At 41.8% G+C, this 19487-nt stretch overlaps 1 protein-coding gene across 1 annotated transcript in view; it reads left to right on the top strand.

Moving 5' to 3' along the window:
* Positions 1-17180, top strand: part of LOC142748132 (ADAMTS-like protein 5) — a 58712-nt gene extending 41532 nt beyond the window's left edge. The window contains exons 12-13 of the mRNA XM_075855260.1: positions 15375-15446; positions 15550-17180. Of these exons, the coding sequence (XP_075711375.1) occupies positions 15375-15446; positions 15550-15884 (407 nt within the window). The 3' untranslated portion in view covers positions 15885-17180. The remainder of the gene's footprint in view (positions 1-15374; positions 15447-15549) is intronic.
* Positions 17181-19487: the final 2307 nt, after the last annotated feature.

Below are 19487 nucleotides of genomic sequence, written 5' to 3' on the forward strand. Positions count from 1 at the left end.
TTCAAACTCTATGGGATTGACGGAAACAGCTCAGTAAATAACTCCGCTATTCACATCAATCCTATAGACATTGAATAGCGCGGTGGCCACATGCTTAACCAACGCAACGCTCCATTCAAACGCCTCAATGTGGGGAGTGCAGTGATGAGGAACAAGAGGTTTGAGACCCCTAATCTTGCAATCCGTGAGGATCCCATCCTTTAGACACCTATCACCTATTCTGTGGATAGGTGATAATTGTTGATTCTGGGACAACCCCTTTAATATAATAAAGTTGTTAACGCGCAGTAAAATCTTATATTCTAGGACAGATTATGGTTTATAAGATGCTACTAGATAGAAGATCACCTTTCATACTGTACTTTATGTTTCTGATTTATTTTCCTTTACATTTACCTTTTAAACTTATTTCTTCTCCTGAAATGGTTTGAGAAAGGTGTATAGAAGAAATTATGTCACATTCACTTGAGATTTTGGCCATAAGTTTTAGCATACATACACTATATGGACAAAAGTAATAGGACACGTATACATTATACCTACAAGAAATTTTATGACATTCCATTCTAAATCCATAGGCATTAATATTGAGCGGGTCCCCCTTCTGCAGCTAAAACAGTTTCCATTCTCCTGAAAACAGCCCCGTAATTTCAGCCGTAACGGACGCTGCCGTGTGAACATACCCTCACACAGTTAGCAAACACAATGTAGCATTAGAACACTGGAGTGATGGTTGCTGGAAATGGGCCTCTATACACCTATGTAGATATTGCATTAAAAACCAGACGTTTGCAGCTAGAATAGTCATTTAGCACATTAACAATGTATAGAGTGTATTTCTGATTAATTTAATGTTATCTTCATTGAAAAAAACTGTGCTTTTCTTTCAAAAATAAGGAAATTTCTAAGTGACCGTAAACTTTTGAACGGTAGTGTATATGTAATTTAAAATTGTATCTCTTCAGTTATATATCACAGCATTTTGAAATATTAAAATTTCTATGAATACACATAGAACAAGCAGCAGAATCACTACGTTCGCAGGGATTTGAAGGATATTGTGGACATATATGAGGTTTTTTATGGATTGAAAGAGACGGACAATAATGTGTAAATATATAGTCGTCATGGTGATGTGACGCTAAGATGCTACGGAAGCCTGAGGGGCTCAAATCTTAACAGTGTGATAAGTGCCGGCATGAGTGACAATGAATGCCGTATTTTGATAATTAAAAAGGGGAGTGTTTCCTTCTATAGAAAGCTCTAAAGGTAAGTATGGAACTAGATGTAAAGTGCAAAAATTGTTTATTTACTCGTTTCATTAAAACACAGGGCCATTTGTGTATCCCATCTCAATATGTAACGTACTAGCAATAGGCACTATGATTAAAATTACAGTGAATAATCTATACTCTCTATTGAACTTGAGGTCTTTAGATTGAAAACAAGAGGAATAATTTTTTTGGAGTGATTTATTTCCGGGCATACATGTGTGTATATATATATATATATATATATATATATATATATATATATATATATATATATGCACATAATAGACTGTAGTTATGATCCTTATAGAGGTGGTCCATTTCAGTAATAAAAAAATAAAAATAAATAAATGCATTAGATAATAGTTTCCGTAATCTCGTTGAGACCCACTGGTGTGAGTGTCTTCAGTTTATAAATCCAAAAAAACTCCCATTTAGGTAGGGAATTGAAATGGTCTGCTTGACTTTCATCTATTTGGTCGATAGGTGTGATGCTAAAGCAATCAAAATTACTATCATGTGCAAAAGTACAGTGTTTAGAAACACTGTGGGGAGGTGTTAGGGATCTGCCAGGTACTTCATCTAGGTATACTCCTGGGATTAATCAGTCCACACCTGAGGCCAGACCTGTTCGACTGACACCATCTCCCACCAACCAGGGTGGCAGGCTCAGGAGTGGGAGAGCCTATCGCGGCCTGGTCTGTCGGAGTTAGCTCCGCCCCCTGTCCTTTATTACCTGCCCTGTTCTCTCCTTCAGTGCTTGTAATTCTTTTGGATTCCTGGCCCCACTGCTGCTTGCTCCAGCCTGCTTCTGCCGTGCTTCTGCCTTGCTGCAGTTCTGCTTGACCTGCTTTGCTTTGCCCCTGGCTTGCTTCTGTCTCCGTGCCCGCTCGGGTGTACTCACTTCGTCCTGGTCCTGACTGTTCGTTCGCCGCTCCGTTTCCTCGTGGCGTTCCGTGGCTACTGCCCCTTCCCCTGCGTGTTCCCTGTTTGTTTTCCTGTGCACTTAGACAGCGTAGGGACCGCCGCCCAGTTGTACCTCGTCGCCTAGGGCGGGTCGTTGCAAGTAGGCAGGGACAGGGCGGTGGGTAGATTAGGGCTCACTTTCCCTTCACCTCCTTCCTGCCATTACATAATTACAAGCCTTTACCTAGTCTACCATTTCTCCTACGCTGACGCTATCATGGACCCCCTTGAGACCCTGACCCAGCAGATGCAGGGCCTCTCCCTACAGGTCCAGGCCCTGGCCCAAAGGGTCAATCAGGGTGACGCTGCTTTAGTAGTACCCCTCTAGGTACTCTCTCAGGGCCTGGACCTGTAAGCTATGAGGGAGTATATCCAAGAATGCCTGGCCAAGGGTTTCATTCGCCCCTCGACTTCTGCTGTAGGTGCTGGCTTCTTCTTCGTGGGGAAGAAGGATGGTGGTCTTAGGCCGTGCATTGATTATCGTAACCTGAATAAGGTCACCGTAAGGAACCAGTACCCACTTCCTTTGATTCCGGATCTTTTTAATCAGGTTCAGGGAGCCCAATGGTTTTCTAAGTTCGATCTACGGGGGGCATATAACCTTATCCGCATCAAAGAGGGGGATGAGTGGAAAACTGCGTTCAACACACCCGAGGGTCATTTCGAATACCTGGTCATGCCCTTTGGGTTGTGTAATGCCCCTGCTGTCTTCCAGAATTTTATTAATGAAATCCTGAGAGAGTACCTGGGTAATTTTCTTGTTGTGTACCTTGATGACATACTGGTGTTTTCCAAGGACTGGTCCTCCCACGTGGAGCATGTCAGGAAGGTGCTCCAGGTCCTTCGGGAGAATAATCTGTTTGCTAAGACTGAAAAATGTGTCTTTGGGGTACAGGAGATACCATTTTTAGGGCAAATCCTCACTCCTCATGAATTCCGCATGGACCCTGCCAAGGTTCAAGCTGTGGCGGAATGGGTCCAACCTGCCTCCCTTAAGGCGTTACAGTGTTTTTTAGGGTTCGCCAACTATTACAGGAGATTTATTGCCAACTTCTCGGTCGTCGCTAAGCCTCTTACGGACCTTACCCGCAAGGGTGCTGATGTCCTCCATTGGCCCCCTGAGGCCGTTCAGGCCTTTGAGACTCTCAAGAAGTGCTTTATCTCGGCCCCCGTGCTGATTCAGCCCAACCAAGAGGAGCCATTTATTGTGGAGGTTGACGCTTCCGAGGTGGGAGTGGGGGCCGTCTTGTCCCAGGGTACCAGCTCCCTCACCCATCTCCGCCCCTGTGCTTACTTCTCTAGGAAGTTTTTGCCCACGGAGAGTAACTATGATATTGGCAACCGCGAACTTCTAGCCATTAAATGGGCTTTTGAGGAGTGGCGGCACTTCCTGGAGGGGGCCAGACACCAGGTAACGGTCCTTACGGATCACAAGAATCTGGTTTTCCTAGAATCGGCCCGGAGGCTTAATCCTAGACAAGCTCGGTGGGCACTATTCTTTACCAGATTTAATTTCTTGGTTACCTATAGGGCTGGGTCCAAGAATATTAAGGCTGATGCTCTGTCACGTAGTTTCATGGCCAATCCTCCTTCCGAGAAGGATCCTGCTTGTATTTTACCCCCTGGTATAATCGTCTCTGCCACGGATTCTGATTTAGCTTCTGATATCGCGGCTGATCAGGGTGCAGCTCCCGGGAACGTCCCTGGGGACAAACTGTTTGTTCCCCTGCAATACCGGCTGAGGGTACTCAGGGAAAACCATGACTCCGCTCTATCTGGTCATCCTGGCATCTTGGGCACCAAACACCTCATTACCAGAAACTATTGGTGGCCTGGGTTGCCTAAAGATGTTAGGGCTTACGTCGCCGCTTGTGAGGTTTGCGCTAGGTCCAAAACCCCTAGGTCCCGACCTGCGGGCCTACTACGTTCCTTGCCCATTCCCCAGAGACCTTGGACCCATATCTCCATGGATTTTATCACCGATTTGCCTCCATCTCAGGGCAAGTCGGTGGTGTGGGTGGTAGTCGACCGCTTCAGCAAGATGTGCCACTTTGTGCCCCTTAAGAAGCTACCTAACGCCAAGACGTTAGCTTCTTTGTTTGTGAAACACATCCTGCGTCTCCATGGGGCCCCAGTCAATATAGTTTCTGACAGAGGGGTACAATTTGTTTCCTTATTTTGGAGAGCTTTTTGTAAAAAGTTGGAGATTGATCTGTCCTTCTCCTCCGCCTTCCATCCCGAAACTAATGGCCAAACGGAAAGGACCAACCAATCCCTGGAACAATATTTAAGGTGTTTCATCTCTGACTGTCAATTCGATTGGGTCTCATTCCTTCCCCTTGCTGAATTTTCCCTGAATAACCGGGTCAGTAACTCGTCAGGGGTCTCCCCGTTTTTCTGTAATTTCGGGTTTAACCCAAGGTTCTCCTCCGTCTCCCCTGGTTGTTCCAATAATCCTGAGGTAGAGGATGTTCATCGGGAACTGTGCACTGTCTGGGCCCAGGTTCAGAAGAACCTAGAGGCGTCCCAGAGCGCACAAAAGATTCAGGCGGATAGTAGACGTTCTGCTAACCCCCGGTTTGTCGTCGGGGATTTGGTCTGGTTGTCGTCCAGGAACTTGCGCCTTAAGGTCCCGTCCAGGAAGTTTGCTCCCCGATTTATTGGACCTTATAAGATCATTGAAGTCCTCAACCCTGTATCCTTCCGTCTGGAGTTCCCCCCATCCTTTCGCATACATGACGTCTTCCATGCCTCCCTCCTTAAACGCTGCTCCCCGTCCTGGTCCCCCTCGAGGATACCTCCTGTTCCCGTTCTCACCCCTGAGGGGGTGGAATTCGAGGTGGCCAAGATTATGGACAGTAGGATGGTCCAGGGCTCCCTCCAGTACCTGGTCCATTGGAGAGGATACGGGCCGGAGGAGAGGACTTGGGTACCTGCCCGGGATGTTCTCGCTGGGGTATTGATCAGGAGGTTCCACCTTCTCTTCCCCACTAAACCGGGTCCCCTTAGTAAGGGTCCGGTGGCCCCTCATAAAAGGGGGAGTACTGTTAGGGATCTGCCAGGTACTTCATCTAGGTATACTCCTGGGATTAATCAGTCCACACCTGAGGCCAGACCTGTTCGACTGACACCATCTCCCACCAACCAGGGTGGCAGGCTCAGGAGTGGGAGAGCCTATCGCGGCCTGGTCTGTCGGAGTTAGCTCCGCCCCCTGTCCTTTATTACCTGCCCTGTTCTCTCCTTCAGTGCTTGTAATTCTTTTGGATTCCTGGCCCCACTGCTGCTTGCTCCAGCCTGCTTCTGCCGTGCTTCTGCCTTGCTGCAGTTCTGCTTGACCTGCTTTGCTTTGCCCCTGGCTTGCTTCTGTCTCCGTGCCCGCTCGGGTGTACTCACTTCGTCCTGGTCCTGACTGTTCGTTCGCCGCTCCGTTTCCTCGTGGCGTTCCCTGGCTACTGCCCCTTCCCCTGCGTGTTCCCTGTTTGTTTTCCTGTGCACTTAGACAGCGTAGGGACCGCCGCCCAGTTGTACCTCGTCGCCTAGGGCGGGTCGTTGCAAGTAGGCAGGGACAGGGCGGTGGGTAGATTAGGGCTCACTTTCCCTTCACCTCCTTCCTGCCATTACAGGAGGAATTTGTTTTTACAATTTGTTCTGTGCTTATTTAGCCGACAGTACAGAGGTTGGATGGTCCTTCCAACATATTGGAGCCCACATTTACAGTTCATTAGATATATCACGAATTGTGACAGACAATTCAACTTTTTCTCAATTTTGATTTTTTTTCCAGTTTGTTGAGAATAAAATATATCGGTGTTGTTAGTAAAGGTTTGACAGCACAAACATCTAGTTCTTCCGCATTTGAAACTGCCCATTTTGCTTATAAATGCATTTTGATATTTATTTTGCTTAGCGCTATGTAGTGTTCTGTAAAAGTTCACACGACAAGGAGCCAAGATGTTTTTAATCGCCTTTGCTCGTTTGAAAGTTTTTCTTGGTTTTAGTGGTAAAATAGTTAGGAGAAAGGGATCAATTTGTAAAATATGCCAATGTTTGTTTAAAATAGCCCCAATTTTCTTATGAGCAAAGTTATATTTTGTGATAACATTAAAACTGAAATTGGGGTCGTTTTTAGCGTCAGGAGAACTTAGTTACCTGTCATCTCTCACATTATCTAGATCTGATCCTTCAAAAATATGCAATAGATCTTCCGATCTATCTAAAAGACTCCACTCAGATTATCAAAGATCTCCACTCAATACCATTTAAGGATAACTTACTTCTTATTACATTAGATGTAAGTGCACTTTATAGTAATATAGAACACACCCTAGGCCTAAAAAAACGTATATATATTCTTGAGAGAGATATGGAGCTACAACCACTCCAACCAGAATGTATCTGTAAAAGCATGGAGTTCATTCTCAAAAATAATGTATTTTCTTTTGACCACACTATATACCATCAGGTCAAAGGGACTGCGATGGGCACAAGAGTAACACCCAGTTATGCTAACATTTTTATGGGGGCCTTCGAAGAACATCATATTTAGAAAACACCCTTGGGTGACCAATCATATCCTACTCTATAAAAGATATATAGACTAAATGTTCATCATATGGGAAGGGGATCTATTGAGTTCCACTGATTTCTGTCATTCACTAAACGATAATATGTGGGGGATTAATTGTACATTTAACGTCCAAAATGATGAGATTTTCTGAACAAAAATTCATTACGCGCACACACTTCAAAAAGGTAGACACTAACAGTTACCTAGAATTCCATAGTGGCCACTACTATAAATGACTGAAAAATATACCATACAGAGAATTTAAAAGAATAAGGAAAAATTGTACTTTACAAGCAGACTTCAACAAAGTCACATTTTATATAAACGTTTTAAAGAGAAAGGCTATCCCCATGCACTTTTGTCTGATGCATATAAAAGAACTGAGGCCCTAACACAAGGGGATTGTTTATCGGTCAACATCACTGATAAACAAACAAAAAAGAAGACTAAAATGGAACAAAAAAGTTCTCCTGACGCTAAAAACTACCCCAATTTCAGTTTTCATTTTATCACAAAATATAACTTTGCTCATAAGAAAATTGGGGATATTTTAAACAAACATTGGCATATTTTACAAATTGATCCCTTTCTCCGAACTATTTTACCACCAAAACCAAGAATAACTTACAAACGAGCAAAGGAGATTAAAAACATCTTGGCTCCTAGTCGTGTGAACTTTTCCAGAACACTACATAGCTCTAAGCAAAATAAATATCAAAATGCATTTATAAGCAAAATGGGCAGTTTCAAATGCGGAAGAACTAGATATTTGTGCTGTCAAACCATTACTAACAACACCGATACATTTTATTCTCAACAAACTGGAAAAAAATTCAAAATTGAGGAAAAGTTGAATTGTCTGTCACAATTCGCGATCTATCTAATGAACTGTAAATGTGGGCTCCATCCAACCTCTGCACTGTCGGCTAAATAAGCACAGGACAAATTGTAAAAACAAATTCCTCCCCACAGTGTTTCTAAACACTGTACTTTTGCACATGATATTAATTTTGATTGCTTTAGCATCACACCTATCGACCAAATAGATGAAATTCAAGCAGACCGTTTCAACTCCCTACGTAAATTGGAGTTTTTTTGGATTTATAAACTGAAGACACTCACACCAGTGGGTCTCATTGAGATTACGGAAACTATTATCTAATTCAATTATTTATTTATTTTTTAATATATTGTTTTATTAATGAAATGGACCACCTCTATAAGGATCATAACTAGAGTCTATTGTGTGCATATATGTGCGTATATGTATATGTATATACATATGTATGCCCGGAAATAATCACTCCCAAAAATTATATGCCTGGTTTTCAATCTAAAAATCTCAAATTCAATAAAGAGTATAAATTATTCACTGTAATTTTAATCTTAGTGGCTATTGCTAGTACGTTACATATTGAGATGGGATACACAAATGGCCCTGTGTTTTCATGAAACGAGTAAATAAACAATTTTTGCACTTTACATCTAGTTCCATACTTACCTTTACAGCTTTCTATAGAAGGAAATACTCCCCTTTTTAATCATCAAAATACGGCATGCATTGTCACTCATGCCGGCACTTATCACACTGTTCAGATTTGAGCCTCTCAGGCTTCCGTAGCATCTTAGCGTCACATCACCATGACGACTATATATTTACATAACATTGTCCGTTTCTTTCAATCCATAAAAAACTTCATATATGTCCACAATATCCTTCCAATCCCTGCGAACGTAGTGATTCTGATGCTTGTTCTATGTGTATTCATAGAAATTGTAATATTTCAAAATGCTGTGATATATAACTGAAAAGATACAATTTTAAATTACATATATATACGTACATTTTTTTAAATAAATAATACGTATGGTGTATATTCATATCCATATTACTATTATTTTAACTTGTGATACTTGTATTTTTATATTCCCTACAAGGGGAATCGACTGTTTCTTGTTTGACATTGACCGCATGCTATAATGAATGTGACCTGTAACCTTAAAACGGTAGTCTTTGCTATTGCCGACCTAAGCTTTGGATATAAGAAAGTATGTACCTGGAACTTACACATCATTGTAACTTGATGAAGAGGCCAGTTCGGCCTTGAAACGCGTCGTTTTACCTGTGAAAATAAATTACATTTGAACATTATTTGATTTCGCTTTTCATCATTTAACACCGTACCCACATGGCAACGGATTAAATACCTCACGGCTGCGCCCTTGAACATTCCGCTTTTCCCTCTTGACCTCCAGCAGAGCGTTGGCGACTGTTATACACCATGAGTCTCAGCACTCGGCGACCCCGCTCTGTAACTTTATGTGGTCCGATAATTTGTGGTGGAGTTGCTCTGGTTCCTAAACGCTTCCACTTTGCAATTATATCACTCCCAGTTGATGGTGGAATATCCAGGAGGGAAGAAATTTCACAAACTGACTTGTTACAGCGGTGGCATCCTATTACAGTAACACGTCTGGAGTTCAGTGACCTCTTTAGAACGACCCATTCTTTCACAAATATTTATAAAGGCAGACTGCATAGCTAGGTCCTGGATTTTATACACCTGGGGCAATGGGACTGAATGAGACACCTGAATGCAATGATTAAGATGTGTGTCCCAATACTTTTGTACATATAGTGTATCTGATCAACCAATATTGAGATGTCATAAAAAATTTCACTTCTACCAACCCAACTCTAGGCTCTGTTCACAAGACGTTCTTGTATCCATGATCAAGCACTGGGAATGTGACACTGAGTCGCAACGCTTGCCTTGGTCTAACTAATTTCCATCACAAATATGTTCGGTTTGCAACCTCTAAATCTTTTAGGCTGCTAAGCTAATCATGCAGGACAATGAACTTCCCGTCTTCAAGTGAAATTTGGCCAATGCCGCTGATGCCAGTGGCCAATGTATTTGGCATTGACCTACAGTAGATTTATGGTTTTATGACAATGTATATACCGTATGTAAATGTTAATCCTAAGACTTTCGGCAGCCATATTTTGTAAGCCACAGCAAGCTATTCTCTTTTCTTTTCAATAATTGTACGCTAATATAATCATTCAGTCAGAATGTTGATTGGGAGTCATGTATAGAATAGAAAGAGTCTCCCTTATGATAAACGGTTCACATGAAACACTTATAGTTTTGATAAGGTAAAAGTGTATGATAGCATTAATATTTAAGTCAACCAGATGTTGCTAGTGGTGGCTTTTTTATTTTATCAATTCCTCTAGTTATCCAGTTTCTGCAAATAAATATTACTTTTTGTATAATGGAAGGTTCTAACATTTTTCAATATACTTTCTGTATTAATTTCTCACAGTTTCCTAGATTTCTGCTTGCTGTAACCTAACTGGGACTTTCATTGTTTCATTGAAAGTTCTTATTGAATTACTCGAAGCACAGATCTTGAAAGCCACAAGGCATTAATACAGGAAGTATATTGGAAAAGTGTATAGCTTTTCATTATATAGTTACATATAGTTACATAGTTTGTACGGTTGAAAAAAGACACATGTCCATCAAGTTCAACCAAGGGATGGGAAAGGGGAAGTAAAAAATGTCTACACATAGGAGCTATTATCGGCAAAGAGCGTTCTATGAACACTTGTCTGCCTGATAATCGCCCAGTGTAAACAGGGCAGCGATCAGCAGATGAACGAGCAAATGCTCGATCATCTGCTGGTCGTATCGTTTAAAAAAAGTAAAATATTATCGTTGTCGGCAGCACATCTCCCTGTGTAAATAGGGAGATGCGCTGCCGACATGATAATAATGTATGGGGATGAGCGATAGGAGTAACGACCGCTCGTCCCCATCCATAGCTCCGTGTGACAGGAACAAACGAGCGCCGTTCAAGTGGCACTGGCAACAGGAACGTTTTAGGGTTCTGTTCTTCCCTACAGAAGTATTTGTTATAGAGGATTTGTCGCTAGTTTAGTAATGCCCAATCTCCTAACTAATCTAATATCTGCTGTAGAGATGTCACGATACCAGAATTTGGACTTCGATACCGATACTTCGTTTAGTATTGCCAATACGATACTTTGCCATCAGTAATAAAAAAAAAGTTCTTCCATTTTCTGATGTGAGGCGCGAGGTGTGATGATGAATTTAACCTCCATGTGGCTCACACTAATAGTAATTAACCCCATCATGTTTCTCAGTCATAATGGGTTAATGTGTGAGGTACATGATGGGGTTAATTACTATTAATGTGAGGCACATGGAGGTTAAATTCATCACACCTCGTGCCTTACATTAATAAGTGAAACGTTTTTATTTTATTTTTTTACAGCGTACACATCATAAATGATGCAAACAACTTGTTGTGCAGGTTATTACGGCCGCGCCAATACTGAATGTGTATGTTTTATGTATTGAGACTTATTTTAATGTTTATTGTAAAAAAAAAGGTGTATGTGTATGTTTTTAATTTAATATTACTTTATGTTTTTACTTTAATGTACTGGCATATATCTATATTACAGTACATTAGCCTGTGTACGGATAGTACACAGGCAGTTGTTAGGACATACCTAAGCATGCCCTAACAATAGGAAATATGGTAAGACAGCCCTGGGGTCCTTCAATAGACCCTGGGCTGTCTGCCCATATATGGTATGGCCCCTGATCGCGTCACAGGAATTCCCTGTGACGGGATCCAGGGGCATCCCCCCTTCTCACTTTCCCCTAAGGGTATGTTCACACGGCCAAATTTCAGACGTATACGAGGCGTATTATGCCTCGTTTTACGTCTGAAAATACGGCTCCAATACGTCGGCAAACATCTGCCCATTCATTTGAATGGGTTTGCCGACGTACTGTGCAGACGACCTGTTATTTACGCGTAAATGAACAGCTGTCAAACGACAACGCGTAAAAATACAGCCTCGTCAAAAGAACACTTCTTTGGACGTTTTTGGAGCTGTTTTCTCATAGACTCCAATGAAAACAGCTCCAAAAACTGACGTAAAAAACGCCGCGAAAACGGCGTGAAAACGCCACGAAAAATGCGAGTTGGTAAAAAAACGTCTGAAAAGCAGGGTCTGTTTTCCCTTGAAAACAGCTCTGGATTTTCAGACGTTTTTGTTGACTACGTGTGAACATACCCTAAATGCTGCAGTCCGCTGTGATTGCAGCATTCAGGGGAATAGCAGCGGAGATGAGAGGTTTCTCTGATCTCCGCCATTATAGAGCGGGGCTGTGGCTGTGTAATACAAAGGAAGTGCGTGCGCGGTCCGCATGAGGTGATGCGGCTGGCGCTAAACTAATGAGCGCAGGCACTGAAGACAGAATACGGGGGTGTTTTGCAGTGCGGCCGCCATGTTCTGTCTTCAGTGCCGGCAATCATTAGTGCAGCGCCGGCAGCATTACCTCATCCTGACGGCGCACACTTGTCTGGGCTCAGGAGTGCGGCAATGACTGTATCACACATCTGCAGCCGCGTTCTCATTCATTCATGTGTTACTATACTGAGCTGTGCGGGTGGCGCAGCTTAGTATCGAAATGCATGAAATAACGGTATCGAACCGTTTGGGGATGCAAAGTATCGAAACCGTATCAAAGTTTCGATGCATCGTGCATCCCTAAATGTGCTGTCACGCTGATAGTTTCAGTGAAAATATTGTTCCAAAACAAATATTTTTTATTTTAAAATAAGCGTGATCACAAGATAACGCTGTGTTTACATTACTGGCCGGAGCTCCTTCAACACATCTCCTCAGCGCTCATCCAAAAAGACGGTCCCTGGATGAGACGGTCGATGCAGGGACCGTCTTCCTGGATGAGCGCTGAATTGATATGTTGAAGGAGCTGCAACCAGAAGTGTAGTCAAGGTGTGATCTCGCGTTTGAAGCTGAGATCGCGCTGTGCAGGAAACAGGAGAAGCTATATGACACTGATTTGATAGTATCATACAGACAACACAAACTCCTCCCACAGAGAGATAGCAGCGTTACCACCCCTTTGGCTAGTACAGCCACATTTGCATATTTAGAAAAAAGCTCGTAAGTTTTATAAAAGAAAACATTTTGGGAAACAATTTTTAATGCAATTATCAGCATGACATCACTTATTAGATTAGTTAGAAGATTGGGCATTACTAAACTAGTGACAGATCCTCTTTATATAAAAATTGGTTGCCTCTTGCATTGCTTAGAAGCTTTATTTTATAGGGAAAAACTGGTGATGGGTCCTTCTTAACTCTATAAATAATGCCCAGCATAGCCAGTAAATAGTCAATTCACTAGGGTAGATTTGGTATATAAATATACTTCTGTTCCTTTTTTATATTCCTGATATAGTATTGGAGTCCATTTTCCCTCATTCTTTCTGCTTGGCTGCCTGTAAACGTTACCTTTGATCTGTTAACAGGATATCATTTCAGGAGTGGCAAAGCGAAGATGCAGAAAATTATCTGGAAAAAAATGTCAGGATGTCAGCTATTTGGCAAAAACACACTGGCTTTGTGCCAGGTGCACATTTCCTGAACTCCGTTGTATGGTGAACTCCCAATGGTGTGGAAAGGAATGGGGAGTGTGAGTGTTCGGGAACCTTGTTGTTTTTTCAGATGATAGTGTAACAGACTGATAAATGTTAGACATGTGGATATAGTTGAGGAATATTAGGGTCACATTTTATGGCTGCCGCAATATGAATTCAAGCGTTGACATCTGTCTGTACCTTTCCTGTGTACTTTGCTGGAAAATGTAACATCCCTATACAAGAACAGAGACATGAACCCTGTACAACAGAACCGGTGATCCCTCTAAAGGAAGTAGAAAAGGAGCCGATCATTTCCACATAGGCCTTTATTGGAGTGTTTAATTAAGAAAGGATTGGAATATTTTACTTCTCTGGCATTGAAGCAAGAAAGGATTATTTGTTCTTGCTGAGAAATAGCTGTAGCTTTTTGTGACCTGGTAAATGATTGTCGGCTCAATAATCAACACAAGCAGTAGCATGGTGACCACTACGCCAGGCTTTCATGTATGTTAATGCTATTAATTAATGACATTTCTACAGGTATCCAGCTTTTAAAGTGAGTACGGGTCTATTCCCACAGTGCGCCCAAAACGCTAACGCCGCCGTTTCTGCTAAATAATCTCATCAATAGATTGCGTTTTGACCGCACTGTGTGAATAGATGGTATGAGGGACAGCAGGACCCTAAATTCCTAGCTTTTAAAGAGTGCATATACAGTATGTATATGTAGGGGTCTAATCACACTTTGCAGTTTATTGCCATGATTGTGGCATTTTTTTGTGAAATCGTGGTAAAACGACAACAATTTTGCAGTGATTTTGCTGTAATCGTGACGATAAACAGCGATTTTCACCGCACCTTGTAAATAAGCCCAAACACGGTACAAGACATTACAGTATTCAGATTGATTTCAGAAGTACAAGGTGGTATCCCGCCCATGGAGGACCACTTTAAGGTGTTCTCTTATGCTATTACTGGTTATTTGTTGTCTTGGACTTGGCATAGACTACTCTATATGACTAAGTTTTTAGAGAACTCTGTGTAAATGACATGGAATAAGCAGATAAATGACCATAGACATTACTACAGTTTCTCAGCCCTACATCTGCATTCTTTCCATTGCTAAAGGCTGCCCTTCCAGTCCAGATAAAGCCTCTCACATTCACTGCATGTTTAACATTAACATTATATTAATCTGTCAAAGAAACTCTTGGCAAAACTGATACTTTATTATGCCCAATGCAGGGCCTGAGGGGGCAGTGTATGGCCCTCAGATTCAAACAACACCAAAAAGAGAATCCCTGTGTGCAAGGCACTACCCACTCCGGCCCCGCACTAGACATATTTTTTTTTTCTTTTTTAAATAAAATTACGCCCCTTTCATCCTAATTATTCTACATATTCTCTAATGCCCCCGCCTCCACAGAAAGCATGTGTGGGCCACTGGGTGTGCACCATTGATTTAGGAAATGTGATGGTCAACTTATGTGGTCCTCAAATGTATCCTTTACTTAATTTTCAGCAAGGGCCAGAGCAATGGATAGGTATAGACACATAAAGGCCTCATTTATATGTCATTTTTGTGGTCTGTGGTGTTACCATATATTTTTTTTAATGAACTCCAGCGGAGGAAAGAAGGAAAAGATATCATACTTACTCTGCTGTCAAGATCTGTTCTTATTTTTTCTAACTTCTTTCAGATGCCATAGTACCCCCATAAGTGACAGTTGCTGAGCCCCTTTCTGTTTTCTAGCTGTGAGAGAACAGCTTTTTCTGTTCTCTATGGTTGAGCTGAGTATTATAGTGGACTGGGGGAGATCCTGCCTGATCATTATACTGGGAAAGGAGGCTGCACCCCTGGCCCTGGCACACAGAAGATTCAGTTGGGTATCACTGATTTAGGGTATATATGGGATACAGGTTAATGAGATACAAGTAATGCAAAAAAAATTTAAGAAAAACATGAATGCCTTAAATATCAGAGGTAGAAATGGAAGACAATATGATAAGACTATGACGATCATGTTGCTTTTTGGCTTCTTCTGAGAAATCACAAGATTAATTTTCTAATTTCAGATACATGTGGAAAGTGCAGGAAAGTCAAGGGACGGCAAAACAAAATCAAGCAATACTGTCGAAAGGACTTTGGTAAGTCAAAATGATTTTCCTTTATTCCACTGCCAACAGAAGAGACAATTCTGCCTGGCTGCAGTCTTCATGTGCATGAATGTTTTCACTTGTATTTTTGCAGTTTTTCGAGGGAGAATTGTCAGCAAAAGGATCGTGGGGAAGGAAACCTGTTATGATGTTCAGGTGGTAATTACCTACAAGAACAATTTCCCTATCCTGAGACGGGAATACATGTGGGTCCCAAACACTTGTGATTGCCCAAGTTTACTAGAGAAACGGGAATATATTCTGATGGCCAGAAGGCATGTTAACTATGAAAAGACTCTCAACAGGATATTGCTTGAAACGGACAGTTTTGTGCGTCCATACAAACCAAAGGAGGACAAAATGCTACGAGATCTTGACCAAGAATGTGCCAAGTACGGGTACCAAACACAGCCAAAACTAAATCAATAACCTTTATGATAAACAGTAATACTGTAAAAAATTTAAGGGGTAGTCCAGTTTTAGAAAGCAATAAAGATCTGTTCAGTAGGAGCATTCATTGTTTACTCCCAGTGGATAAAATTCTGTGTCATGTGATGGACACACAGATGCACAGTTCGTTACAGTTACAGTATGTGTATCAGAACTCTGTCTTTTAACAATTTCAGCACCTGTGTGTCCATCACATGACCATGGACAGAATTGTATCCACTAAAAGTAAACAATGAATGTTCCTACTAAATAACAACAAGCAGAGATCTTGAAAACTGTGATGAATTCATACAGCAAGTACAATAGAAAATTGTGTAACTTTTTTTAATTTGCTGAAACGGGCCAAACCCATTAACTATGTACAGACCGTATGTATTGTCTCTATATGTATAGACTATTTAAAGTATTGTTGGAGAGATCTCTATTTGGGACATAATGTAATATTTCATACCAGGAGCTAAGAGGTATAACATGGTATTATAAAGGAATGTGTTGCTAGCCTGCCTGAAAAGTAGAAGTCTCAGGCCTTGTTCACACAGTGCAGATTCGATGCAGATTTTGCATTCTTTAATCCAAAACCAGGAATGGAACCTAAACAGAAGAAATATATAAAGGAAGGCCTTAAAGTGTCTCCTCACCTTGATTCAGTTCTGGTTTTGGATTAAAAAAACAAGGGCTTAAAGGGGGAATATCTGTGGAAAGAATTTTTAAAAATGCAATGCATACTCATACACACTTAATACTCAAAAATATATGTTCTATACACAGGATGTGCATTTATGATCTATTACAACACAATATATGCAGATACACAGATAGGTGTGTGTACAGACACATCTTTGTTTTCCACATTACACAGCTATTCCATAAATGTATAAACTACTTGTCCGCTCCACATGTATATGGATGGTGCGTTCACTATAGAACTTGCCAAATGTTTATCACGTTTCTATACGTTTATTACGTTTTATAAACCACAACCCAATTCTAGATGTCCTATTTTTTACCAGATTGTATTAAAATGTATATTCAGCCATATATTTATAGATGAAAACAGAGATGCATATGTAGTATGCATAATTTATTTTCACATGCTTTGGAATATGAACTGTCACTTATTAAAGCAGCAAGAGTCATGCGCCGGTGTGCAAGAATACCTATCTATTTATATAAGGTCATACGTATAAAAGGCGGGTGTGAGTGTAAGTATGAGTGAAGCCGTATGTATGAATTATGTTTACAACGCATTTATTAAATACAAAAAGATAAACAACTGATGTGTTGCTGTTTCTTTATAAATTACATGTGGGGGGGGGGGCGGTTCTTAACTCCACTTTGAGGAGGGGTCCAGTTTTTTGTTTTGTTTTTTTGCAGAAACGTCTATGTTTTTTTAAAGGGTCATCTGTATTAGACTCCACTATTTATATAAGGACATGTTGATCTAATAGAGGGGTTTTCCTGACTCGGAAACGTTCTTTTAGCTACAGCCAAAAGCTATGTCCAGCAGACCTCTTAACCCCCGCAGGATTTCAGGTATCCACTGAAGACAACAGACACCTATTCATTTCAATGGGCTCCCTGTAACACTTTGTTTTCCTTCCAGCGTGTGCTTACCATCTGCTGGCCTGGGGACCTGCAATCTGAAAATGCATAAGGTGTGCACGTGCTAAACCCTTAGTAACATACTTTAAACATTAAAAACACATCAGTCTTAAATTGGCAAGTAAATTGTGGCATGCGCCACCATTTATTAAAAAACATTTGCCATAGGCAATACAGCGCAGAAGGAGCCTGACCTCAGTCGCGACACGCCACTCCCTGAGCTGGGGCCCGCCTGCCCCCAGATCGCATGCTGTAAACCAGGACAGCCGTGCCCCCTGCCACGGCTGTCCCCCCGGGCAGCCGCCGGACCGCCGTCCGGCTTTCGTGACTGCCCAGGCCCAAAACATCCTGGGGACCTGCCGTATAACTAGTGTCCCCCCACGTGCGAGTTAACCCCACCGTATAGCTAGTGGTAAATTTGCCGTGGTCCACCACCGAAACCGCTCTTAGCAGGAGTGCAGTGCCACGATCCGATCCGACTTTACATCAGATAACATAGTATAGAATAACATTATTTCTAACAAGGGAGGGTTGGGTGGGTCTTTCCTTCTCCTGGTAAGTACTGCCTTACCTCTCTCTGCTTCTGCCCTTATAAACCCTTACACCGCTCCCCCTCCCCTATCGCTCATTACTTATGCGCTCACCTAGCTCTTCCTACCATCATTCCCCTTTCTTACACTTATCTCCAAGTGAACAAAGAGTTCACCCTCCTCCCCCAGACATGCTGGTGCCATTGGCCATGCGGCCAGCACCATTTTATAACCCCTGCTACACCTAACCACCTTTATCAGGGACGCCCTGGCCCCCCTTATGCTTCCTCGGGCCTAGTCGTCCCTAAGTTGGTCTAACCCAGGGTTACGGTAACCCTTTTTCTACTGGGGGCTCACCTGCCACAACATGGTGAAACCAGGGCCTTACCAGTGGAAGTTAAATCAAGTTAACCATTTATCTCAATTTATCTTTTATTTTTCTACAAAAATAAGAACAAAAGAAGTCAATCCTTTTGCTAAACCAGAGACTAGTGCAGCCAGACAAAGGGCTGTGCAGCATATGATCACTTCTATCAAATCTGCCTCCCCAGCTATGCCTCACCAATGACTGGGTTTCAGAAGCACTGGCCTAAAGGCCCATTTACACAGGGCCAATAATCGGCAGAGCAATCGTCTTATGAACGCTTGTTGGCTGTCTATTGGCCCATGTAAATATGGCAGCGATCAGCCGACAAATGAGCAAACGCTCGTTCGTTGGTTGATCACATCATTTATGCAGGCTACAAAATTAGCATTTTTGTCAATACATCTTCCCAAGTGAACAGCGGATGGGCTGCCAACAACTATGCAAACTCTATGGGGATCGAACGATCGAACTAACAATCGTTCGTGCTCTTTTCATCGGTCCGTGTAAAAGGGCCAGTAATCGAGTGCCAATTGGCTTGTTATATTGTCAATTGGCGCTTGTTATGGGCTAAAATCTGCCAGTGTAAACTAAGCTTAACCGGACAACCTTATTTCATATGTATAATCTGGGATTATTTATTTTTTTGTATAATCTGTTAATTGAAATTTTACAATTTACAGAAAGTAAAATAAAAGTGATCACACAGACAAGTGTCTCTGGTCAGTATAGTTACAATAAACAATGTTAGAAACAGAAGTTATATCCATTATCCAAGCAACATACATATTATAAACAGTAAACCTAATCAATCAATCTCCCCCCGGACACGCAACTAGTCTATCTGGAGCATTGGGGGTGAAGGGGGATATTGAAGCCATATATAGCCCTATGCAGGAATTTTTAATGGATTTCCCTCCACTGTTCACAAATGACCACTTTCTTTACCTTAACCCACCATTCCAACATTTTATGAGAAAAGTCTGGGTCTTGGATATCTTTATGCCAGGCTTTGAACATAGAAGCTGACAAGGTCTTTGTCAGACCATCTCTTATTTTAGACTATATATGCAATAGCGAGGTTTT

This window comes from Rhinoderma darwinii, chromosome 3, assembly GCF_050947455.1.
Source record: "Rhinoderma darwinii isolate aRhiDar2 chromosome 3, aRhiDar2.hap1, whole genome shotgun sequence".
Lineage (NCBI taxonomy): Eukaryota > Metazoa > Chordata > Amphibia > Anura > Rhinodermatidae > Rhinoderma > Rhinoderma darwinii.